Source organism: Filobasidium floriforme, assembly GCF_021052385.1.
Source record: "Filobasidium floriforme strain CBS 6241 chromosome Unknown HD553scaffold_11, whole genome shotgun sequence".
In the NCBI taxonomy this organism is placed as follows: domain Eukaryota; kingdom Fungi; phylum Basidiomycota; class Tremellomycetes; order Filobasidiales; family Filobasidiaceae; genus Filobasidium; species Filobasidium floriforme.
This window is the reverse complement of record NW_025763632.1, coordinates 857,580-882,132: the sequence shown is the minus strand read 5'-3', so window position 1 is coordinate 882,132 and position 24,553 is coordinate 857,580. Positions and strand designations below refer to the sequence as shown.

At 51.9% G+C, this 24,553-nt stretch overlaps 10 protein-coding genes across 10 annotated transcripts; 2 read left to right on the top strand and 8 right to left on the bottom strand.

Moving 5' to 3' along the window:
- Positions 1-41: 41 nt before the first annotated feature.
- Positions 42-767, top strand: HD553DRAFT_311815 (uncharacterized protein). Its single transcript, XM_046180022.1, has 3 exons — positions 42-155; positions 242-444; positions 548-767. Exons 1-3 carry the CDS (start codon positions 125-127, stop codon positions 578-580), a joined length of 267 nt encoding a protein of 88 aa, XP_046036721.1. The 5' UTR covers positions 42-124; the 3' UTR covers positions 581-767.
- A 176-nt stretch (positions 768-943) lies between these two features.
- On the bottom strand, positions 944-2,426 carry HD553DRAFT_328865 (YjeF N-terminal domain-containing protein; the record flags this gene model as incomplete). The annotated part of the gene is made up of 8 exons (XM_046181893.1): positions 944-1,025; positions 1,156-1,435; positions 1,538-1,667; positions 1,750-1,787; positions 1,888-1,921; positions 2,034-2,135; positions 2,266-2,313; positions 2,382-2,426. The coding sequence occupies 8 exons, from the start codon at positions 2,424-2,426 to the stop codon at positions 944-946; spliced, it is 759 nt and encodes a 252-aa protein (XP_046036720.1).
- Positions 2,427-5,210: 2,784 nt separating this feature from the next.
- Positions 5,211-5,878, bottom strand: HD553DRAFT_324142 (uncharacterized protein; the record flags this gene model as incomplete). Its single annotated transcript, XM_046181460.1, has 2 exons — positions 5,211-5,408; positions 5,489-5,878. 2 exons carry the CDS (start codon positions 5,876-5,878, stop codon positions 5,211-5,213), a joined length of 588 nt encoding a protein of 195 aa, XP_046036719.1.
- Positions 5,879-6,822: 944 nt separating this feature from the next.
- Positions 6,823-7,600, bottom strand: HD553DRAFT_350228 (uncharacterized protein; the record flags this gene model as incomplete). The annotated part of the gene is made up of 2 exons (XM_046183516.1): positions 6,823-7,085; positions 7,160-7,600. The coding sequence occupies 2 exons, from the start codon at positions 7,598-7,600 to the stop codon at positions 6,864-6,866; spliced, it is 663 nt and encodes a 220-aa protein (XP_046036718.1). The 3' UTR covers positions 6,823-6,863.
- A 650-nt stretch (positions 7,601-8,250) lies between these two features.
- On the bottom strand, positions 8,251-10,641 carry HD553DRAFT_311811 (uncharacterized protein). Its single transcript, XM_046180021.1, has 10 exons — positions 10,489-10,641; positions 10,269-10,383; positions 9,897-10,032; positions 9,717-9,801; positions 9,434-9,538; positions 9,232-9,318; positions 8,982-9,088; positions 8,824-8,915; positions 8,664-8,735; positions 8,251-8,597 (listed from the first exon to the last, which is right to left on the bottom strand). Exons 1-10 carry the CDS (start codon positions 10,575-10,577, stop codon positions 8,406-8,408), a joined length of 1,080 nt encoding a protein of 359 aa, XP_046036717.1. The 5' UTR covers positions 10,578-10,641; the 3' UTR covers positions 8,251-8,405.
- Positions 10,642-11,808: 1,167 nt separating this feature from the next.
- On the bottom strand, positions 11,809-13,536 carry HD553DRAFT_311810 (quinon protein alcohol dehydrogenase-like superfamily). The gene has a single exon (XM_046180020.1). The coding sequence runs from the start codon at positions 13,279-13,281 to the stop codon at positions 11,959-11,961; it is 1,323 nt and encodes a 440-aa protein (XP_046036716.1). The 5' UTR covers positions 13,282-13,536; the 3' UTR covers positions 11,809-11,958.
- A 2,090-nt stretch (positions 13,537-15,626) lies between these two features.
- Positions 15,627-17,147, bottom strand: HD553DRAFT_272445 (putative serine esterase-domain-containing protein; the record flags this gene model as incomplete). The annotated part of the gene is made up of 4 exons (XM_046177761.1): positions 15,627-16,146; positions 16,205-16,547; positions 16,616-16,870; positions 17,054-17,147. The coding sequence occupies 4 exons, from the start codon at positions 17,145-17,147 to the stop codon at positions 15,627-15,629; spliced, it is 1,212 nt and encodes a 403-aa protein (XP_046036715.1).
- Positions 17,148-17,822: 675 nt separating this feature from the next.
- Positions 17,823-18,840, bottom strand: HD553DRAFT_324140 (uncharacterized protein; the record flags this gene model as incomplete). The annotated part of the gene is made up of 5 exons (XM_046181459.1): positions 17,823-18,037; positions 18,084-18,222; positions 18,344-18,406; positions 18,510-18,601; positions 18,666-18,840. The coding sequence occupies 5 exons, from the start codon at positions 18,838-18,840 to the stop codon at positions 17,823-17,825; spliced, it is 684 nt and encodes a 227-aa protein (XP_046036714.1).
- Positions 18,841-19,582: 742 nt separating this feature from the next.
- Positions 19,583-20,734, bottom strand: HD553DRAFT_324139 (uncharacterized protein; the record flags this gene model as incomplete). Its single annotated transcript, XM_046181458.1, has 4 exons — positions 19,583-19,818; positions 19,857-20,105; positions 20,487-20,530; positions 20,568-20,734. The coding sequence occupies 4 exons, from the start codon at positions 20,732-20,734 to the stop codon at positions 19,583-19,585; spliced, it is 696 nt and encodes a 231-aa protein (XP_046036713.1).
- A 1,015-nt stretch (positions 20,735-21,749) lies between these two features.
- HD553DRAFT_272259 (uncharacterized protein) lies at positions 21,750-24,314 on the top strand (the record flags this gene model as incomplete). The annotated part of the gene is made up of 10 exons (XM_046177751.1): positions 21,750-21,853; positions 22,020-22,153; positions 22,219-22,251; positions 22,322-22,640; positions 22,723-22,792; positions 22,869-22,960; positions 23,147-23,567; positions 23,644-23,806; positions 23,890-24,103; positions 24,176-24,314. Coding segments are annotated over 10 exons (1,689 nt in total), but the record flags the coding sequence as incomplete, so codon positions are not given.
- Positions 24,315-24,553: the final 239 nt, after the last annotated feature.

Here is a 24,553-nt window from a genome sequence, read left to right as displayed (position 1 = left end):
CCTCGTCGTTCCATGTCCAAACAACCTTTCGACCATGTCGATTTGCAACCTTGTTCGACTGAGCAACTCTCTTCTCAACTTCTTATAGCTTATATACTTTACCAAGTTCAAACGACCTATCACGATGTCTGAAGACAAGAAGAACGACGAGCAATGTGAGCCCCCGGGATTCGCCGCATCATCCGCCTTCAAAGGCCCTCGCTTACAAACCCTCTACTTGATCCCCTTTTTCCCTCGATAGCCTTCACCATCCAGCCCCACCCGGCCAAGGACAACCACCCCACCCCAACCTCCGGCAACGGTAACGGTCTGCAGCAACAAGACGACCCCGAGCAATCCGGCGGACTCCGAGCGTCCAACCCGAACGCCATGGCCGGGGCCGGTCCTGTGATCTTGGACAACGCGACCGCCAACAACTTGGAACAGCCCAAGAGTCGGGAAGAGGTTAGTCTTTTCGCTCGAGTCTCATGCCTGGTTATCCGGTTTGTGGTTTAAAGGAGAGAATCTGTTCGCTGACGCCTGATTACGTTTTCCTCGGGTATCGTAGCTCAAGGCTGCCGCTGCCTCTCTGAACCAGTAAACACCCAGCACGTCGATCTCGACATCTCTCCCCGCAATGTCGTCACGTCAAGGCATACCGGTGATAGGTCCCAGGATATCCTTCACTTCTTCTCGTCGCTCGATTCCGTTGTAAAGCAAATCTCGATCCCGTAGTTGACTCCTCAGGAAATACATATGAACATGAATATGAATACGTACATGACCATAACATGTAATATGAATCCGCTTCTCATCCTAATTGATGTATGTACACACTGCCCCGTATTCACATTCACCACATACAACGAACATAGAACAACAAACCCTGAAGAACGCTTCAATGCCTTGCTGAATTCAATGTCGATGTCAATGCCGATATCAACCGACTCATGTCACGTATTAGTCACAACTTCGCTTCGAGCTCGACGATCTGGTCCGTCCCTGGATAAGGTGGGAGCTGCATCTTGTATTTTTCCTGTACCTTCCTGTGTTACGTGGCAGATGAATGTTCACAATTTCTATATCAGTCTTTCTCTTCTGCATTCAAGAGTATCGATCGAACTCGACATCGGCTGCCTTGACCGCGATAGGAAGACGCAAACAACGAGGACTCACATCGGGATAAACCTCCCACCTAACCAATGCCTCCCCCTAAACCCCCTCACCCCCTCTTTAGGCGCTGTCAAGCTCAAAAGCACCTCCGGCTCGAAAGTCTCCACTTCATCCCCATTTGTGTCCTTGAGAGGTTGTCGGCCGGAATCGACGTCCCAGCCTGAAGGGATGTCGATGCTGAGTATAGGAAGTCTCTTCTGACTCGAGTTTTCTGTTTCTGGGGAGGCGAGGTGGTTAAGGATGGTGTGGTATGGTGGTCTGACAGGCGGGTGGAAGGAGAAACCTACAAGACCGCCCAGATCCAGGATTTTTCGAACCGAAAAGATCTTAGCGACCGTCTCTCAATACTGTTACTGATCGTAAAAGACCGATGTGCGAGGCTCACCGAAAATCGTATCCATGACCACACTAGACCTCTCATAAACCTCTTTAAACTCCTCAACGGTATTGACGATAGGGACGTCCATGTTCCTGCATTGCCTAGTCAGGCGGGTGTAGATTTCCTTTTTCGGCTCCTATCCAAATGAACCCACCGGTAAATGACCAGATAGTTAGCAAACAGCCTCTGTTGGGGAATATGAACGGGCTGGGGCTTACGGCGACTTGGTAGACGGTCGGTTCGTACCCGAACATCTCTGCATATGACATCATTCGACGATAACATTAGCTATTTACCTCCTTGGAAGAGATGCTACCCGTCTTTGATAGGAACAAGATGGCAAAGAGAAGACTTACTGAGATGTCGAGCTGCTACAAGCCCATCTCCTCCCTAATCGACCGTATAAGACCAGACATCCCACCCAACGATAATTCGATAATCAGCTTCCTCGGAACCCCAAGCTTTTACCAAGTACATCCAAAAAGATCTCGGGGTCACTCACCTGATTCCCAGGCCCGGTGATGACCAACACCTTCCCATACTCGTCTTTCGGGAACGCCTTGGCTAGCGTCTGAGCGCATGCTAGGCCTGCTAGTTCCATCAACTACCCCGGATAGTCAGATCCCATTCCAAGTGTATAGCGAATGATGAGTATACAAATTCGCTAGCTTTAGTATTCCAAGCGTGACGGATGATGTAACTAGAGACTAGTTCTGAAGGTTATGACTACGTACCTGGTCGAGCGTGTAGGCGCCTTCTTCGGACATGAGTTCTTGGTCGATCTACCGTCCAAGAAGACGATTTCATCAGGTTTGAGAGTCCCTTCGGTCAATATTCGAGTGCTACTGACCTTGGCTGCCTCTTCGGCGCTCAGGTACTTGTTGATCGAAGCCATAGTAACAGTCCTCAACGAATAGTGTTGATTTCTGCGTGCGCTGATTGACGAGCGATAGATCGTTCCGATTGATCTTCGTGCGACCGAACAAGTGAGGATCTCTTTACGGCTATTGCGTAGGAGCCTAGGGATCATAGGCTGCGTTACTAGGACTATCTTGTGCAATCACTTGAACATGTCACTACGATCACTACAACTCAGACATATCGGATGTCGTGGGGCCTGCTGACGTCAGGTTCATGTCACGTGATGTCATTCAGAGGCGGCGCCACTTGAGCGCTTCGAGAATGTCTGACGCGGACGGGTGAGATGGATTGGCTCTCCATCGCATCGGTTCTATCGTCGTCGACCCGACGACTGCCTGCCATCTCAGAAGGCAAGGAGTACATAATGCGCTCGTCGATCGCGCCTTTTTAGTGGTTGTATGATCGAAGCGCGGCGTCCGATCGTCAAGGTGCCGTAGGGAGATACCGCCTCGGCATATCCGAGTCCTATGTTTGCGTGAGATGACTTCATTGACTTGCCATGAGATACCGGACCAGTACTCGAGGCGGGAAAGAGATAGAAACAGCTACATGGGCATCAACTCCATTTGAGAGTCCGCTTTTCCTACCTCAAAAAATGAAGACCACAAAGTTGCAGACCTCTTTCTCCTCGCTGGGAACCATCTCGACAGCCTGAGCATCAAGGTTATCGTTTGGACTTTACAACAAAATCGTTTCGACCAGCAGATCCAATTGACACATAACGGCAAGAATGAGTGATAAAACAACGCCCGACATGAACTGAAAAGTTTTCGGGATCAAGCTGGTATCATTTCTCTATGGACCGAAAGAAGCACCGCCTCTATTCCAGTCAAGTCAGTTCAGGACTCTCGTAAGAGTGGTAGAAACCACTAAACCTTATCCGAGTCGGTTCGATCCCCCTGTGTTCATTGGCAAAAGGCTGGGTGCACTTGATCTGGCTCTTGACGGCCGAGAGCTCTTGGTAGCCAGACCATCTTGAGGAAATCACTGGTTGCGCGTGCGCTCTACCTGTGTCCGGGATTAACACTGCGATGATTACCTATTCCAACGACATCTATGATAATGGTACAAACAGCAAAAGGCCTAGATACTGACTACAATGTGTCGATCGAAAAATCCATGATCCAAAATCTGCCTCATTCATCTCTGCTCGCTGATCTAGACAGAAAACTCAGACCCTTCGGATTGTCCGGATGCGTCTGTGGTATTTTGAGAGAACGAGCCCAAAAAGGTATCGATTTGGCGGGCCCATCTGAGCGCCGATTCCTTGTCGGGCATGTTGCTCAATCCGATAAAGATCTTGTGGAGACTCTCGCCAGCGGTCGTTTCCAAGCTGGCAATTTCCTCCGTTGCATCTTCATTTGACAAGAAGCTGGGCTCCACCTAGTAGCAAAGCACAATTAAAATCAACTTCGACTTCTCAAAATCACCTTGCATCTAGGAGCTCACCTTTGCCTCCGAGGTCTCCAACACCCAAGGTCCAGGCTGTTCTGTCGTCAGATCAACGACCCATTGAGGAACCGCTCTCTTATGACTTCGAAACAGATCTCATAGCCCCGAGTAAGTGAAGTCCGGATAGCAATGTTCAGGAAGAGGCGTCCCAGACGAGCGCGCCATAAAGTACTCGTAGAAAGGATTGTATTGCCATTCACGGTACTCCGGTCTCGGCAACGCCGTGCTCTCCTTTTCGCTCGCTAGCCGATATACACGTTTTTCAATAGCATCCATCCAATGTCCCTCTGTGTTGTACCATTGAAGGCTAGGTGCATCTCTCTCCGGCCGAACGTATGTTGTCCATGTTCCAGGTGGAGATTCCTTGACAGGCGTGGCACTTGTGGACATCTTTGCTATCTTGATTTCGGAAGATTCAGGCGACGTGTGAGTGGGAAAGGTACGACGAATCATGAATTCATCCACCTGGCCCAGCAAACGTAGACTCGTATATATAGCTATTAGATATCGAGAAGCTTACACCAGATGGTGCCATCTTTCTTGAAAGGAAGGTATGTGCTTATGGCACGAGATCGATTGACGTCAGGTGATGCGCTGGTAGTGGTGTGATCTCTCGGTGACAAATGGCGTATATCCGGCACTCATCCGGCACTTATCGAACAAAGGAAACGATAGTGCGAATCAGCAGTGCATGCTAAAACCTGGTACCAATCTGGAGGACAGAATCAGCTCCATGTCGTCTTGCGCTTGAGTCCCAGTGACAATTCCGGCATCAACTCTTGATCTCAAATCACGCAACACTAATGTGGGGTTGTTCTCAAAAGAACTGACGCTACCCAAAGCGCTTTCAAGCATCTCGGCTGACATATATATTGCAAATGCTCTGAATCGCAAACTCTCCACAACTTGTACTTGACGCATGCTTACCAACCCAGAGATCGACGATTCTACAGCCAGTTGAAAGGTCAGGCTCCTGAACGGCGTGACCAATGTGAAGTAGCTCAAGGTGGTGTAGAGTTTAGGGACCTATTCTGAGGATTGCCGCTTTTCGATCGATCCTCGGCACGTGTGTTCATCAAGATGCCATCGATCGATGTCGAGGGCTTGTCTCTTCAGCTCCGTCTATCAATATGTAACCTACACTCTAGAGTCTGAATTATCGCTACGTAGTGCAAGCTAATTGTTCGTACAGAACCATCAAAAGCCTCTATGAGCATGGAGACAATAAATACCGTCCTACTGCTCCCCTGTACCTTGAGTGGAGCGGTCGGTTCGCCCTGAACATTCCCGATCAGCCCCGTTGTTGTTAAATGACTGCTTTGACAAATCCGGGACCTCCTGCGATGTTCCAGGTAGCGACACCAGATTCGCTTTGCAGTCCACGGTACCACTTGTAGCATCCCTCAAACCCCCGCCCGACGAGGCGACCGACTTGTCGGAGATCTCTGTCACAGGTATTTCCGGACTTTCGCTTCCATCCTTCAGGTCTTCTTTTGTCATCATACTGGTTTCCGACTGTTATTGTCACGAGTTTAATCAGGTGAGATCCAGCGATTTTGCCACAGGCTGTACGGATGAACTCACTGGCACGCTATCAATGTATTCTCTTGTCCTCGCAAAATACACATCAGTGACCCACAGTGGTATCGGCTCCCGGAAGGAATTGAACAGCCATCGGATATCATCATATCTCAAGCCGCGGGGATAGGCCATTTCATGAGGTCGGTATAATCGCGGATCACCGCAAACATGACTAGTCCGAGCCACAAACAAGGCGCCATCGTACTGCCATTCTCGATACTGCGCAAAGCCATTAACGCTGGACCAAAATTGGCGTTGTTTGATTGATTCCATGAAATGTTGATTCGTGTAAGACCAAGGGAGAGTCAAACACTTTCCCCATGGCCTCTGATTGATGACTGCAGTCCAGGCGCCGGGTAGAGGCTGCATCTGAGGGGTAGTGTCGGAAGACATCTTTGTTGCTCTGAATGAAGGACAGCGGCGGTTTATGCTCTGAAATGGACAACCGCTATATACCCATGTTTAATCACCCTTGAGATTCCGGACCCAGTATATATAGCCGCCAAGTCTGGAGAAGCATACAAGATGATGCTCATCGTGATGAAAGGAGGTTTGCCACCACGTCACATGATCAACAGCATCCACATAGCCTCACGACCCTTGCTCTCCCTTTAAGCCTTTCCTGATGCAGCAATTTCTTGGCAGAATCTCTTCAGCTTCTCTTCTGGCTTTCATGATCCCTGGCCTCCTGAAGTCATATGATCGATCGGGTACTTAAGATGATGTGATTATAGTGCGGAAGCAATTGGAGCAGATGTCCATAAAAGCTTTTCCATATACCGCTTGATTGGCGGCTGTATTACTGCCCAGCGGCCAGCGATTGGGACTGCATATTCCTCCAGACGCGCGATACGATCCGAGGTGGAACAGACCCTCCTAGATTCGAGGTACAAGCTTCAGTTGGTAGGTAAAAGCTGCCTCCCATTCTGGCCTACTGGCGTCCCGGATATGCGCCTGTTTCGGATGCATTCAAATCCAAAACTGGCGCAATACTTGTCCGTTTCCTCGAAGTCGAGCTTCTCGCACTCCGCCCGCGTCTCGATTGACCGCTCTATGTCTGTCCTGTCCTTGTGATGTGATGCGGTGCTCATTGGTCGGTCCAGTCCTCAGTAAGTTAGATCGAACGTTGGACAGAACTTCCCAGAACGCATGTTGCACAAGCAGCGCTTCGCCTGCAATCAGCAAAGCCGTAGTGCATCGATGACTGATTACATATTTATACTCCTACCATCGTGTAGCTACTCCTGTACATCTGTAACTCAACTTGTCACGCGATTTCATGCGGTCTATGAATCTCATACAAAGAAAGTATCGTGACTTGGACAAGACTTCAGATATCCCGTCATTGCTTCGTGCACAACCTGAATCTCAAGCATGACTACTTCTTGGAAGAGTCCGCCGACGAAGCGCTTGTTCTCGCAGTCAGTTGCCCAAACTGACTGTCTGCGAGCAAGCTGTAGAAAAGCCCTTGCGTTCGGCTCGACTTATCGCCATCAGTTCCACCTTCGGTTCCGTCAAGTTCGGTCATGTCTTCCCCAAGGGAAGTCGAGAGCTCCTTCTGTACTCCATGTCTGCCTTCCCAAAGTTCCTTCGGTTCTGCCTACATCGTTGTGAGAATTGTATGTTAATGATTGATGTCTCATGTCAACACGATATCGTATAACGCAGACGTACCTGGACCCGACTGTACGACCTCCTGAGGAGCGCGTTTCTCATCGCCAATTCGACACGCTGTTCAGAGGTGTCCATGAGTTCAAGAACCCACACGGGGATCGGATTCTGGTTACGAGCACATAGTTCGCACACGTCACGGTAGGTTTGCGTAGGATATGTGTTGATCTCTACATCCGGCTGCCCGCCTTTCACTTGGGGTGTCCTGGCCACGAACTTCCCTTCACTGACCGAGTACTGCCACTCACGATACTGGGCGTCACCACTTTTAAAGACATCTCCGGCATCTTGCCAGGCGAGTGCCCACCATTGGCGGCTTTGAAATGTTTCGACCAAGTGTTTATCAGAATCCTTGTACACATATGAATCACAGCCCTTCGTCATGACAGCATCAGTCCATCGTCCAGGTCGCTCGCGTTGGGGAAGTTTGGCGTTGGAGGACATGTTATCTGGTGTGAGTTTGACTCCTTGATGACTTCCTGCCATAGCGGATCGATCATCGATGCATCAGTTTCCACCTCCATAAATGTAGCTTTCCAGCAGGAGGCAGCACATCCACACTACGATGGCCACCTTGAAAAGAAGGGTTGCCACCAGATCACGAGAGGAGAGATCGATTGCTTCACCACACCATCCTTGTGTGCTCCTTCAATGCTTCACCACTTCGTTGTCTCAGGTGACCGGATTTTATCACATGATGTAATGCTACAGCTTCCGTGACGTGCTAATCAGACCATATCAAGTGACCTAACCAGGTTTCAAGGGGTACTATACCAGTTCCCTGGACGACTACTCCTTTGTCCCTTTGACGAATCGATCACATCGTTTACCCTCATCGGTTATTGACCTGATCCGATGCGGTAGCTTCTCTGACGTGATCCAAGTCGAGTCGTCGCATTCTTCTCGTGATTGCGCTATGTCAGGGCCGCTACAGCCGTTGTTGCGAGTGGCGAATATGGCGTCACCATCGTGATCAAAGGAACGCCAATGCTACCTGTTACGCCATGACCACGCACGATTCTTGGCAGACCTAGCAGGTAGCAAGCTGCTCGACGAAGCGGATCGTCTGACATCCAGCATCCAGTGCCATCCCATCCGAGTCTCTATGTCATTGTATATCGTAACTATGCTAAGGGAAAGAACTAAACATGAACAAAACGATCGCGGCTACATCAAAACGACTGATACAGATGCAAGCCCAGTCCACAACAAACAAAGCGTCCGAAGCGGCATGACGGGATGGACCCGATCACCCCCGGGCTTTGGAACTGGGGATGATGAGCACGTCATCCTCATTGCCCCTATCCTCGTACCCAAAGCTGCTCGGTCGACGGCTCCCGGGAGGGCTCTCACCCGTGACGATGGACGAAGCGTATCCGCCTCGGTTGGCATCACGGTACCCGTCGAGCGAGTAGAGGGATTGTCGAGCGACAAATTCGGGCTGGCGAGAAAGTCCCGGTCAGTCTTCGGTACGGCATACGATGCGACTCGGGGATATCGAACTCACAGTATCCTTGGGCAAGGCCATGATAGACTCTCGAGCGTTGCTGAGCGACAACAACGCCTGACGATAAGCCGTCTACCATCACCGGACCCCAACGTAAATATTGAGGATCAGCCACCGATCTGTCTCACTCTGAGCCAACTTAGAGTACGATCAAATTTACCTGCTCCGACTCGTACTGTTCCAACTTGATCCTATTCTTCTCCCTAGTCTTCTTGTGCCACAACCACAATCCAACGCCGATCCCGACCATAACTGCCCGTGCGCAAACTCGATCAGCGCCTGGTCAAGGCTCAACCGACTGATAAGTTTGGAACTCACGCAAAGCGATACAGATGGCGACGACGGGGTAAACCCAGACTCCCGGTCGTCGAGGATCCCCAGCGGCTTTATGACACTTATTGTCGACACACCAATACGATTGACACCTATCAAGCGACAGCCGATCACATAGCCCAGAACGAAATCAGCACAGCTTCGCCCCAAAATTGTTTTCTCCAACACGACAAGCCCGAGGTTGAGGCCATGACTTGCGAGCCTTAGACTTGCGAGCCTGAAATTTGAAACGTACTCTTTGTTCCCGGTACAAGCTTCCCCGATCTTCTTGTCGTGATTACACTTCAAAGTGGTCCCATCACAATAAAGCCCGTTCGCGCAGCTGTAGGCACACACGTACCAAAAGATGTTAAGTGTCAGGACTGGCTTAACAAGACCTCCCGCCCGTCTCTTCCACCACACAAGGCGGTAGGTGAATAGGGGACGACTCGACTCACTTGTCCCTAGAAAACACATATCCGAACGACCCCCCATCATTATCGAACGCCGAGTACGCCTTATTCTCAAAGATGCAATCTTGTCCCAAAGTGACGTTCGACCAGCTAGTAGCGGATCGATCGATTTCGTTCCGGTTCCGGAAGAGAGAAAGGGGAAAAATGTAGGCGTGACGAGAAGCGAGGAGGGGGAGGGTATTGTATCAGCCATCTGTCATACCACTACAAACCCAAAACGCCCGGGATCCAGAGATAGAAAAGGGTCAGAAGGAGGACAGGGACTTACTAACAAACGAAATTCAAACAGATCGACCCGTTCGTATTCAACTCGCCAGCCAATCGAAGTTCAGCTGGGGGCGGGGAGCATTGATCTTTGTTTCCAAATCCACCAAGTTTCGGTTTTCCGATTTCCAAGTTTAGGACAGGCAAATAAAAAGGAATAAGAAGGCGGTGGAAGACGACTCACTATCCCTATCCAACTGACACCCCTGACCCGTCCCCACCTGTTGCATACACCCGCTCCCTTCATCCGGACAGAATTGCCCCTGGGGGCATAGAGGGGGAAGGTCGGCGTAGGCGACTTCGTTGTATCCTAGGGGGTACTGTTTTTCGCGTTTTCGTTCCCGGTGTGAGGTGTGAGGTGTGGCCCGGGGAACAGAGGAGGAGTGTAGGGGTTATCGAGGAAAGAGGAGGAAAGAAAAGGAGTATCGATACAACAGTTGGACGTCAGATGAGCGAACAATTTGCCGGGATCAGGTACACACAGAGCAACGAGTGAGAGACCACACCAGGCGTGGTATTGTGTGGTAAGAGGAAAGGAAGTAGAGCATGAACTGACCTCGTCCTGCCGACACGTCTTGTTCCTACAAATCCCCGTATCGTCACAAAAAGTCTGATGATCACAGTCCGTCACGAAATTCCCTGTCGCTCCGTCCAATCTGTTGTTCGCTTGACTACGCAGAACAAGCCACAGGCAATAGACAGTATCTGGTCGTCAGAGTCGATCGAAGAGGAGGTCTGTGTTTGGGCTCGAGGAAAAGAGACCAGCTATAGCTCACCTGCATTGACCGCCCTCTGCGACCCGCTGGGCTGTGCACAAGCTGGCTAGTAGGAACGCCGCGACGACGGCTCTTGTGAAATGCCGCATCGTACCGAGATCCAGACGTGGTAGCTAGGAGCCTTCCGATAGATGATGCGTTGACTTTATGCGATGGTAGTCTACGAATGCTGCCACTGTTGCTGTTTGTAAAGTTGTTGTGACCATATTCCATTCTCGCAGTCGTTCGGCGAGCGAGAGGTTGCCGAAATTAGAGAGAGTGTTTGATTACGTAAGTCAATATCGTCAACCCTGTACAAGCCACAATTCATCGCGCATCGCACAATCGCCATTCAAGGTCTTTGACTTGGACATATCTCGAACTGACCGACTGCCGTTAACAACGTACACAATATGCAAATGGGTGTTCCCTACTGCAGTCATCCGGTACAGGCAAGACACAAAAGGTTATCCAACTAGTCAAGTTCGAACTCGGACTGCTGATTTGTATGCAGGCCGCTAGTCGGACATCGAACGATCAACTTCTCGCCTTGGCGTGACCGAGCCGCTTGCCGCCGTTTCAATTTCACACAAACCTTCATTCCCTTGAGAAAGGCAGTATAGTATATTCCCTCTGATGTTCGGTTGCTGCAGCTCATGCTATTGCTGCTGAGGGACTTGTTGTTGCGACTGGAAGTCTACGATGCTTTGAAGTAGGCTCTTTGCCCACCTGGTATCCCGCCTGTCTCTTTTTCAGGGCATAGAGATCGCAACATAGTCTAGCCATAAAGGAGAGGATGACCTTGGTTTGGACAATGTGTGCGTGATTTGCCGTCAGCCTGAAAGCGAAAGCGAAGATGGCGATGGGTTCCTGGGCAAAGATCTTCGTAGCCTCGCTATACTGTAGGGCAATGACCTGAAGGTTCGCTCGACTTTATTCAGCGTCTGCTCGAGCTAGGTTCAAGGAACACTCCAATAAACTCGAAACTTGGTGATGCTTCGTCTCGATATACTCACCATCGATCTCTAGGGAAGTTTAGTGAATAGTCATCTTCCTTGACACCTTGAAGAGAGAGCGAGCATGTTCTTACAACCAAGAAATTGAGCGCTATGATGGAGGGAAAGGTAGTAGGGAGATTTCTATGCGAAAGACGAAGAACGAGTCGACTTCCGCAATATATGCTATATATATCCGTGTTTATGTATGGTGTGTTCAATAGCGAATATGTTCGTCTGTTTCAATACATGTCCCTTCCATTCGCTGTATTCCGCAAACGTTAGCGAGGTGCAATCCCTCCCTAACGGACTTGCAACGAGGAGGGATTGAACCTCGGTTTGAAATCGCTTTTCGTCGAGTTGCAGACCGATCAGGGGTCATAACATCAAACATCCTCACATGGCTCGTTTCCCTGTCCGATAGAACGATTACGGCTGTCCGTGGGTATCTGTATATATTGTTACAAACTGTCATGACCATAATCACCGTTCGACATCAGGTCAACTTCCAGAACCTTGCTCCATCAGGGCTGATCACGACGACCTGTCTCGACTCTTTCAACGCCGACCACCGGGGGTAGATGGGCCATCCTTCTTTAGTCCGGTCGAGCCTTTTGTAATCGGCGTCATCATCGTCGGTCCTTTCGAAGGGAATGATCCGCCATCTCTTGCCTCTGGCGAGTGAGACGAACTCGATACCGGCATCGATGTAAGTCGAGGCGCCGAACGCAACGTCGTTGTCGTCGACATCGAATATGAACCGGAGACTGTTCACGTTGAGAAATCCTCTTGCCATACGTTTGACGTCATCGTCCATCCTGGTCTTCTCGAGGCTTAAAACTCGACGCTGGGCAGCCTCGGAAGGACCCACACTGTTGTCAGACGGCACCTCGAACAAGAGGATCTCGCCGAGTTCTTCCCCGCCGACAAGGATGTATTTCCCGTCGCTTGACCAGTCGACGAATCGGCGCCAGCGCCTCATAAAGCCCTCTTCCTCTTGTTCGTAAGACCAGAGCAATTCGCCGCTGGATAGACTCCAGACGCGGATCATGCCATTGCCGTCTGTGCCCAGGAAGCGTTCATCGTCCGGGGCGAAACATCCCGTCCAGTTCTGCTTATCCGTGGTCCAAACATGGACTTGCTCTCCGGTACTTGCCCGCCAGACCCGGAAGGTCCCATCCCAACACGCACTGACGATGAGGGAATCATCGGGAGAGAACCCTATCCACATGATCGAGTCGCGATGACCGGTCAGGATGGTCTCTCGGCCTGATACCAGTTCGTGTACTCTGATATCCCACTGTGCATCTCCGTTGGACGGCGGGGATCGGGCTGGGAGGACGGTAAAGGCAGTGCCTGCGTTGTTGAACACTGGAGACTGGAACGATGTACACAGACGGCCACTCAGACGACGAGCCGTTGATGGGAGGCTCGATCGGCTGATATAGCGGCTGAGAAGCTTTTCCAAGGTGGTCGTCAACTCGGCCGTCTCGCCTGGCTCCAAGCTAACGGGTGGAGCAGCCGCTGCCAGTCTGGTTTGAATATGCTCGACCGCCTCACGAGCCACCTCGTCCGGCTCGGCACGTGCCATCTCAGTCGGTCCTTCCGACTTCTCTTCCAGGTTCCATACGATGGTCTCTGCTCGTTCGTCTTCTGCCCTGTTACCTCGAGACCTCGCTGACGATACCAACGTGTCGGGTGGTCGGGAGCAAAGGCGAGCGACCCGATAGAAGCAGTGTGTCCTGACAGGGTGGTCACGCGCTCGCCTGTGGACAGGTCGTACAAGTCGATCGTCATATCGACACCGTGGGCCAACCATCGCTCATCCGAGCTGATGCCATAAGCTTGCTCCATTCGATCGTTCCGGCGCTGAAACGGGATGAAGCGTTCGTGCGAGTCATACGTCAGAGTGACGGTCTCTATCGGATCGTTTTCCCCGGAAGTCAGACCGTGAAAGTCGGTTTGTACGGCATATCGCCAGGCCTTTTGCAAGTCTTGAGAGCTCAAGTCACCCCTCATCAGAACTGGATTGCAAAGGTCGAGTTCGGAGAGTCGTTGTTATGGCTGTTGCGGGCAAGAGCATCTAGTATGTGGCGTATCATGACCGCCAGAGAGGCATCTATACGCGCATACGTCTTATACGTTTGTTCCCAAGGGCGTCCCGTCTACCATGTGACTCGGCTGCACAGCATCGTTTGCCAGTGCCAAGTCGAACAGTCACGGCTCGACAGCCAACAGCCATGTGACCTCCAGCGAGCCGGTCGAGCCCATGCGGCGACTTCGATCGACCTCGGGGAGCGTCGTGGCGCTAGCGCGCAAGTATGAGAAACTCACACTCCGGCCGGATCCGAGCGATAACGAGGACGATGACGTGCACATCCTCGCAGTCAAGTAATTACGACATCGAGAACCGCCGTACTCTTCGACAACTCATCATACTGGCTGGAAAAGCACCGATGTCTACAAGATGCCTTAAAAGCCGACAAATATTGCGAAGCGCGATTCGGTAAAGCTCCTCTTGCCGCCGAGCGTCCGCTTGTATTCGTTAACTATACTACGGTTCACTCCATGCACACGAACAGCACCACCACCGATCTGATATCTATCCCCTTTGATGACGAGACTCCCGGGACGTTTCCTAGGTCTATCATCGACATCTCCTTGCCCCGTAGATGTAGAACGGACACCCCCTTGACTTCGGGTGTCATCCTCCTCAAAGACGAAAGTCCTTCCTAGTTCTGCCTTTCTGCTGACGATTACGAGGACTATCTTGCGGACTACATCCCGCAACCCCTCAATCTCCATCAAAGCTTCGAAGAATGTCTGGATCCGGCTCAAGAACGGACCGGGGGACAACACTCATGAAGAGATGTTAAGTGCCGAAAAATACACTCCTGTCCTTCTTGTCGGCCAAGTTCTGCTCTCCGCTCAGATGCGCAAGCTGTTCCTAGCAGAATTGGACAAGAGATTTAACGAGACCGGCATACACCTCCAAACTCATATCGACTGGTACCGACAACGATCTGGCAGGAGATAAGACTGGGAAAGGAATATAATGAGATATACAACTCTAATACGATGCCTAAAAATGCACACAAGATTTCTCGAATGTACAACGGAAACCTCATGTAGCAACGGTCAAGTTCGCCCATCGGCGAAGAACTCCCCTCCCAATCTCTTGTTCTGGGAACAAAGGTCCATCCCTATTACATCTCAAGAAGCGTCAGCATCGCAAAGCCTCAAATAACCCCGAACATCCACTTATATCACAGACACTGTGCTTACCTGACGACAATCGCCGCATGCGCATTCGGCACGCTAGGGAACCAAGTGAGATACTTTCGAGTCTTTTGCGGATCAAGGCCGCGATTCAACATCTCGGCGACCCGTAACTGAATCGGTGTCATCTGCAGCTTCGAGTCTCGGGGACCAGGCGATAAAGGATCCCCGTTGATTATGGTGGCCCCTAGCGCGACTCCAGACAAGTATTGCCCATCGTGTTTGAGGTCGCGAAGAGCGGAGGAACCATTTGAGGATGTGCTCGCAGTGTCGAGAGCCATGTCGATCCGACTGAGAGTAGAAATGGAATCCGATCGCCGACTAACAGACGGGGCCGGGGTACATGGCGGGCTTCCCCTTTCCACTTGCTCGTCATGTTGGCTGTGAGACCCACCCATAGCGCCTTCTCCGACGTTCACACAAATTGCTTGGGTACTTAGATCCATCAGAGCATCACCAGCTTGCTTCCCTCGAGAGACGCTTGTCTCGGCTGATCTAATCAGGCGAGTGAGTTCCGCGACGGCCAGAACCCTGAGCGCCGAAGATTGGGTTGCCGATGACATTCCGTCCACAAGAGCCGTCTTCAGCTGACCTAACAGTCTTACTCGTCGGCGACTTTCATGATAGGAGAAGAGATCAGCCATCTATTTATCGGAGAGTCAGTTCACTTTCTGACCTACGAGATGAACGAGTCACGATGGAAGACCGCCACTCTGCAAAGGATGTCGATGATGAGTCGCGCGCGTGATGGCTGAAACCGCTGTGAGCGCGTGAATGGGGTCTCACACAAGTACCATGAAAATGGGCATGAACATTGGCAGTGAGGCGCAGAAGAGCTTCAGGTGCAGACGAGTCAAACTGGGGTGAATATTGGCAATTCGATTGTCAACTCACCCAGTTGAAAGGCCGCTTGAACCTCAGAAATGGAGGCAGGACGGACGGGCTGGCGCGTTTCGTCTTATTGGCCAAGATGATACGCATCATCGAGACCGCAAAGTGTCGGTCGTCCAGCCTGAAAGAGGCGTACTTTGGTGACGCGCCTAGCGCGATCGTCTGGCTGTCACGCTTATCCTCTGGCGGCAAGTACGGAGACATCCAAGGTATCTGACAGCTTGGCGCTGTTGGCGTATCGGTCATGGCTTCGACCCGTAAGACAAAGTTCTCGTGCGCCGCGTTGATAGGCACGTTGATCGGTATGTTCTTCTCCACGTCGTAAAGCTCCCGGTAGTTGGGTGGAGGACATTGCTGATCGGTTTCCCGAGGCACGGTATACCAGCGGGTAATTAAATGGTCGCTGTCGGTTTCGATCACGACATCGTCCCGAGTTATGTCGTTTGGGTCGTAGACAAAGTGGTCGTCGGAATCGATGGCGCCGGTAGGGTAGGGTACTGTGGTGTCTTGCACGCTGACAAAGTAGAATTCAGGTGATGCTTGGCTCATTCGTTTGATCATACGGTACTTACGCGTTGGTAAAAATGGCAATGCTTTCGAACTTGTTGATCGCCTTGATGAAGATGCCAGCGGGGTCCGCCATCACCTCTAACAACGGCCTTCGATCGCGCTCGCGGCCCTGTTCATCAGTGTCCCCGCCTTCATTGTCGAATTGATCCTTGTAGTAGAGTTGATCTCCTGATCGACCTAGAAGTCGATGCCCATACTTCACGGCGACCCATTGCCAGAACCGGTTCTTGTATCTGAGAATACCAAGGTGCGGTGTGGCGAGGGTGCTGAACGAGACGGGGCGATGACGCTGGAAGAAGTCATGCTCGGAAGCATACAGCAAACCGACAAAATATCGAGCCACCACTTAAGACCGAGATGCAGTATCGCTCAGCAAATTTCGTGAGCGACTGGTCAACGACGATGCGACTCACATCCGCCTAGGCTATAACCCATCACGCTAAACTCGCGGACCTTGCTTCCGGCGCCTTCTAGCTTCTGGATTTCCTGCTTGACTTCCATCATCGTTCTTGCAGCGCATACGTCCATGCCATCATACGTCAGAGTACTCCTATTCGCGGTAGGAACGATGACGTGCAGTCGGCTGGCATCCGTACGACATCGAGCGTACTCGGCGTGCACGCGCATGACCTCTTGACGAGCCACATCCAGGTGTTGAGGGGAACCTACTCATATGATCAGAGGAGAGTTCGAGTGAGGTAGATGGAGACCGGATATTTAGAAAGCGGATTTTGGTTGATGGCCGTGAGAAAGATAGGCGGTCATGTGATACAGCGGGAAGACCATGGCATCAATTCAGGTTCCGCGTGGCTTCTTTATTGACTTCGCGTTGCAGAAGAACGATAACTCACCCCATAATCCGTGAATCAGCACGAGCAGATGAACGTTGTCCTCGATCTTAGGGCTCGCGGTATTTCCCGTGGTGATATCTTTTCGAAGAGTCATGACTTCAAGTCGAACAAGATGTGTCGGGATGAATTCAAAGCATGGGTCTCAAACGGTCCTTGATACATGGTAAGGCGACAATGCGTCTGTCATCTTCTCGGGACATTTGGTCTGGCAATTTATACTCCCCCAGAATGCCTGCTACGTCATGAACAGCCAAGATTTGTGCAAGAAGCAAGAATCATGCAGGCCGGACGGGTCTTGTGGTGCTTCTCCAATGAAACTCCTTTGTCTCGTCCGACACTAAGCGGCCGCCGTCAAGGCTGAAACCACGTCCGGACCGGTGATCATCTTAAGGCATGCCGCTGGGTCATCTGGGTCCCGGCATATGCAGCCTGACGAGGGAAAGTTTTGAGTATGCCAGCGATCCCTAGAAAGAGCTTTGGTTCGAGACATGGGTCCTGACATCCCGGAGGATCGGCGGATCGGCAATGCCATGCCGGACTCCACCTCGAAACGATAAATGACGCTTTGGTCTTGAAAGGAAGGGGTTCATTCTGAGGGCGCTGAACGAGCCACTTGGAGCGGTTCTTGCTGATCGGCAAAGTCGGTCCGGGCGATATCGCGAGATTTCATGGGGTATCATATGCCAGAACGTCGAGGCGTTGCCGCCGTCACCGAGTTTGCGGATCACGGGTCAGCGATGAAACAGATGAACGCAGCGATGTGAGACCTTCAAGCAAATCGATCGTGCGTGTGCAGCCTGACTGTGATGTGCCTGGGAGATCTGTGAAAGGCTTCTGTGCTCATGTCAAAGGCACTCGAAATGGCGGCTGGGTTTCCTTCCCACGGCGGCATGAAAAGCACGACGTTTGCGTTATCTTCCGTGCGAAATTTTGAGTGATATTGCGCCATCGCAGCTCGCATGACCCATTGAAGCTGTTGCTTCCCTGAAAGGTGTTCCTTTCGTTTGTCGCTGATTCAGAGGGGATTCACGCAATCCCTTGCCCACGACGGTTCCCTGCAGCCAGGTGCCGTACTTGGCGAACAGGTAGGCCAGCAGCATGCTAGCACTTTTGGAACGCTGCTCAGCAACAATTACCGACGAGAAATCCTCATGATGGGACTCTGTTCTCTAAGACAACAAGAGAATACTATAAGTGATGTAGAGCGCGGTACGAAAGGATCATCTCATTCTACCGTGCCTCCTGGCAGAACAGAGAATGGCAAACTCTTGTACTGGCTTCGGAACCTACTTTGACCATTTCTGAGCTATTGATTTTGAGCCTGGCATGAGAGATCCTGAATTGACGATCTGCCTGTCTTCCGGTCCGGCAGGAAAGAGCGTTAGGATATCAGGGCTAGCTCTACTGGTGTGCTTGGAACATGTCCAACGGAGATGCTTTAGGAAAGCTCGCATACAGTACCCTTCACAATCTTTTGAACTTGTTGACCGTGAGTTGAGCATTGAGCTCGATTCAATGCATCACCCGCCAGTGCGGAACGAAACCTATCTGTTGACTTCCGTAACAAATCGAGGTCAGCACCTTGATCAAACATTTGAACTTGCCAACTAACCTCTCGATCTTATAGCCCCGCTCAAACGCCTTTCGAAGTAGTAGACTCGCAGATCTAGTAACCCATCCGCGCTCTTTCTGATGGACGCCGCAGCCTGTTTGAAGATCTCAGGCAATTGTTTGCCAAAATCGGTGTAAGGCCGACGACCTGGATCTCCAGTGAGCATAAACATCATCTTGTAGATGCGTCTTAACTGTCACGCTTGTGCAGCCACTCCACGACTGTCTCGTTCTTCATGGCCATCGAAAGAGATCCGATCCGCTCCCCAGGAGTACGGCGTATAACAAAGCTGCGCGGCTCGTCAGTCCGATCGACGCAGCTTGAATAGGATTTGTCTGTTGACATTCGACATATGAACATCTCGCACCGATGCATCACCTCGACCTGCAGACAGACCTGTAAGTCCTTTTTCACATCGACCCCAATCCTTATTGACCGAGGCTAAGCAGCTTTCAACAACTGCTCTCGCGGCAGGGCCGCCCCCGTGATAGACGGACGACAAGAACTTCTATTGCGTCTTGTAGCGGATAGTCTCAAGCGGGATCGCAAGCACAGGCCCACACGGTCCGCGATACGACTCATTGTCGACGTGATGGTCTAAGCGCTGGGCCCGATCCCCAGGCTATTACATTTCTTCCTTATACCAAAGTGGAGATGGGTTTCGACATGCTTCCAGGAGAAGGGGGCCACAAGGCTTTGGCTCTGATTGCGGCCGTCGCACGCTGAAATTGTAGCCTCTGACCGATTCAGTGCTTTATAACGTTTATTGATTCATCAGAACGACTGAAACCACCCTCGAATTACGCAACCGTTCTGTCTTCCAGACTGTCCGTGCCGTTCGACGCAGCGCCATCTGATTCGCAGATTGACGACATAACCGAGGATAAGATAGGCCGTCAATGCTTGCCTGTCCTTACTCACTTCACAAGACAATCATACGAGGCAAGATCGGTCATAAAATTTCCCACATGTTGAAAACCCCAGGTCATCTTGATTTTGACCGAGACATATCGGTAGAGATCGCTTCTTCTATGTCGTTCCAGGTCCTGACTCAGACGGCGGTCACAGCTTTGAGCAAAGCATTGGCACCCTTGCAATTCCGCGATTCTATGCAAAACACCTCGAATCTGCATAGCCGCCGTGGGCACCAGGCCTATTTTGAGCGATCAGCAAGGTCACAGAAATCTTTACTCCTGTGAGATCTTGGAGAAGTGAGTGATTTGTCAATGTCGGCACTGTATTGCTGCTGTCGCTGTCGCTGGTACTGGTGCTTGTCAAAGATTGGCTGCTTTCGATCCGGTCGGTGTGTGGACGGATCAGGAGTCGGAAGGCCAGCACGACAAGGCAAAGTCGGCGAGGCGGGTCCGCGACCAAAGGTCCAAACGGAGGCTTTCGCACAAGGGTCTCTACGCCGACACATTGCGCGAATTCTTGCTGGATCTGCATGTCGTCTTATCAGACCTTAATTTATCGATACTGAAGACATACCTGTTTATTGATGACCTCAATGATAAGACGTAGCCGTGCAGTGAAGCGATCAGCCACTGGATGCACGAAGAGCCGCTGGGCTTAGTGTCTCATGTTGAACGACGAGTGCAGAATCAAAGAAGGGTGGAAAGACCTAGACTTTAGACGGGGCGCATCGGCGAGCCTGTCCCATGGAGCAAGACAGTGCGCGATGCAAGTGCGGTGTTTGATTCTGATATTTACTGGGCCTTGCATGATGCAAGATGCAAGATGGTTACGTGCCACGCGATCCTTAAAGTTGCAGTACGCCCTTGATCTTGCCGATCGGCAGTCGAGTGGGCACGGTCGGCTTACGGTCAACATCCGTGTGATGCATGTGGATCTGAAGCTCTGAAGCTCTGGTCTGCGCAGCCGAACAGCAGAATATAGTCTTACCCCTGGAACTCTGATGGCGCTCGGTCCCGATAAGCGTCAAGGTTGAGCTTCAAACGGCAAAGACCACGGGGCCGAGATTTCTGAAACGCGGCAACGCCGCAGCCGGATCGGATCAACTCCGTCCCCCCCTCTTCGCGCGCTAGGAACGACGGAGTTGGTCTTGGCATGACGTGGGTGGATTGGCCCTCGTTGTTATGCCGAGAGGGGGTTGGATGATGGCCGATGCCGCGTCAAATTCGGCTCGAGCTAGAGAGAAGCGATCCACCGCTTCGCCTTCATCACAACCCCGCAGTCGATACAGTACCCCGCCTTTCCTTTCTCATCAACTCATCAATTGACCGACATCCGGGACATCAAAGCATCACCTGATCAAGAGATCAAGAGTGCGGTCGCGCGTTCGAGCTGATCCTCTTACCTACTCGGGATCTTGGAAGGGGGCACGTTCGTACCGTTTGCACCTGCGCACCTGCATATAACCATCTTGGACCTGCCCTGCTCACGAAAGGAGGAACTGTAGGAGCAATTCAAGCATTAACTGGACACCTCGATCACACCTCCTTTCGCCTACAAGTCTTATTGACGAGATCGCAGCATCGACGTTTCAGGTCAAAGGATCAAACGACATCAACAGATTGTGGAAGTGTCAGGTCGTATCGTCGAGTAATCAAGGACGACTCTTTACTAGGATAAATCGAGGAACTCACCAACAAGCAGACTATCGAGCAGAGTTAGATAGGTAAAGGGATCCTCTTTCAGCTCTCCGCGTAAGTCTTACACCGGCTGCAGCCATATCTGTCCGTCGTCCACATTCTGACCTGACTTCCCATCATCTCTACAGCTTTCAACCCACTCCGAACTATCCCCATCATGCCTCCAACAACCCCCACATCCTCCTCTGTACTAATCTCCCTCCTGGCACTCAGCTCTCTGACGGGATCACCAGCCTCTGCTTTTCCCTCTCCCGCTATCAATCTCGAGGCGAGACAGTTCGGAACCGGCACGGGTAGTGGGACCGTGGGATGTGCGGCCTTGGCGGATAGTTGGAATTTCAGTCAGTATCTCGTTGCTCTTTGTTTTCTCGTCTGGAATAATCTCGTCTATCTCTCTTGTCGATGTGATAACTGACCTGAAATCTCCCGCTCTATGTGATGTGATGACCCAATCTTTCGACATCTCTTAGCCTATTCACCTTCGGCCGTCCGGGCGTGCTTGGAATCCACCCCGTTTTCGGAGAATGTGAGGACGAACACGTTGGATTATATCAAGGGGATGTTGACTCTCGATGTGTGAGTCGGGGTCGTCTGCTCTGTTTTTGAACTCTGGACCAGGGATTACATATGCATATACTGATTTCGATATCATAATGCTTTTACCATCTCATCTCACATCACCTCGCCTCAATTCGCCTCGAAACGCGTCGACTCGACAATGCATCGGATACCCCCGCTCCAGCTTCGAAGAGAACCACAAACAATCCACAGGCTCGGTCCTCGATCAGAACGTCGACGTCCGAGCTCGGTTGGACGAGATGGAGACGAGGGTCTATACGTCGGATTATGCGTTTCAGAGCGAGGTCTCTGATCTGAGTGAGTGGTTCGGGTGGGCGAAATGGACACTGGTGCTGACTGTTGGTACGTGTGGGATGTGATAGTGTGGTCCTTGAACGATGGGCATTATTATTGGAGTGAGTCCGACATATTGGCACACAGAACTCGGTCGGCCTGAAGCTGATAGTGGCCTCGATGTCCTCGCAGCCAATTGCTACGACTTTTTCGCCACCGCCCACGGCGTCCCCCTCGTCGCCCTCTCCACCGACGCAACGAGCACCGACCGGAGCTCCATCTACATCGCTCCAGACATCTGGGCCCTGGCCAGAGAATACCGTGAGATCGATCCGGACTTTTATCGGGGGCTCGATACCGAGGAGATCGCTGGCGCCAGGGTCGTCCAGATCGAAGGACAGGACGCATGGGATTACTTGGATGGCGCTGCGGATAGGGCGGGGGTTTATCAGGATAAACAACAGAGGTTGAATTCGTTGTTCGCCAGTCCGTTGGTGCAGTACGGCGGGTGGTGAGTCCCAATCTGGCCAAACGCTCGTTTCGTCTTCTGCGTTGTGCTCAAGGTGGATCTGCGCGTCGTTGGGCAATGGTAGGGACCACGACCCAGGTAGATTTGCGGTCCAGCGTGGGTTCCAAAACGATTCTCTGCGAATGACAATCATTGTCAACGGAACCAGCAACGAGTTGGACATTGAGGCAAGTCTCCCCGGCGAGGTATTATGATTGACAATTGAAAAAGGCTGACCTGTTTCCTGAGTCTGGGCTACAGGTCCCTTGGAGGACTTATTGGACGTCTCAGTATAGGTTTACGTACGACAGTGGGGAGGAATTGTGAGTCGCAGTCGTCGCTCTTGGATGACGATGTACCGAAGAGCTCAATCGCTCCCCTTGTAGCTTTTCGGCACGATGTTCCTCTGGGTCCTCTGACCTCGCCGAGAACAGCCCGACCAACTCGACCCTCCCGCTCAACTCGACCGAGATCGCTTCCAAGCTGGGCAAGTTACCTCAAGGAATCAGGTCGGCCGAATTCGGTCGACGATCGGGCTCTTCCGTCTCGGACGAACGCCTTGGACATATCGCCAAGACGACCCCTCCTCGACAGCTTCCCGAGATCAATTCGTTCATCTCTGCCAACAGCTCGTCGGCTCAGCGTACGCTTTATCAGCAATGTCCTTCCCGCACGACCTTGTCGGTATGGCCGTTCGGCAGCTCGGTGGACCCTACCCGAGACCCTTCCTACCTGGGAGGCCGGGACATTCAGTTCTTTGCACTCGATCAGGAGCGTACCGGGGGTGTCAAGACCGGTGTCATCTACGTCACTACGTTTGACCCGCAACCGGCGACCGTCACGTGTTTCAACCGTTTCATCCTGGACGTCGTGATCGGTCTGCAAAACTTTACTCGGTCCGGCGTCGAGCGTATCTTGGTTGATACTTCGGTGAGTGTCGGTACGGCTCTATGGAAAGCCGTAGGGCTCGACTGATCTGTGTGGATCGCGCGGGACGATGTGACAGAACAATGGCGGAGGCTACGTCTACCTCTCCGGAATCCTTCAGCTGGCTCTCGCTGGAGGACAATACGAACCCGATCTCAACTTTGAGGTCTTATTCCGAAAGGCGGACTTGTCTGAAGCCGCCGTCCAGGCGTACGTCGACAACCCCACTGAGGTTCAGGGCTGTGAGTCGGGTCGTAGACGTCTAGCGTTTTGCCACGATCAGCTGAGGTATCCAAGCTGACTTCGACCCTTCCTCACTTTGCAGACTGGAACCCGATCCAATTCCTCGACGCGGATGCCAACCCGTTGAGGGCCTCTGACAACTGGATGAATCCGGGAGTTGACTTCCCCGTCGGGTCGGCAGTGTTGTCGGCGAGCAACCGGGTCCAGTTTGCCACAGAGAACTCGTTTGCGCAGATCGAGGGCGTCGACCCGATCCCGCCGTTTACGAGCGAGGAGATTATCTTTACCGGGAATGGGTGAGTGGCAGAGGATCTGGGTCATGCATGATCTCGTCGCTGAACACTTGTACGGTCTTGAACCGTGCGCAGTCTGTGTGGCTCGGCTTGTGGTGGCTTTACGAGCTTTTTAGCCGAGTATTACAACACGACCGGGTTTATCAGTACCGCTCAGCCTGGCGAGCCTATCACATACACGGCCTTTACGTCGGGCAACGCCGTCAGTTCGTAGTAAGTAGACAACCCTCTGTTCTCGTCGATCTTTCCATCTTCTACGATACTAGAACTGACGAGACATACCCCCGCCCACCTGCAGCTACGTCGACCAAGAACTCACCGACCTCGGCATCGCTTCGACCGAGTCCCGTCCAAACTTGACGACCACCGCCGAATTGGGTTTCAGCATGTCCGGCTCCCTCTCCCCTCGTCTAGCTCCGGGGCAGTTTATCCAGTACCGCCCGTTGACGGCGA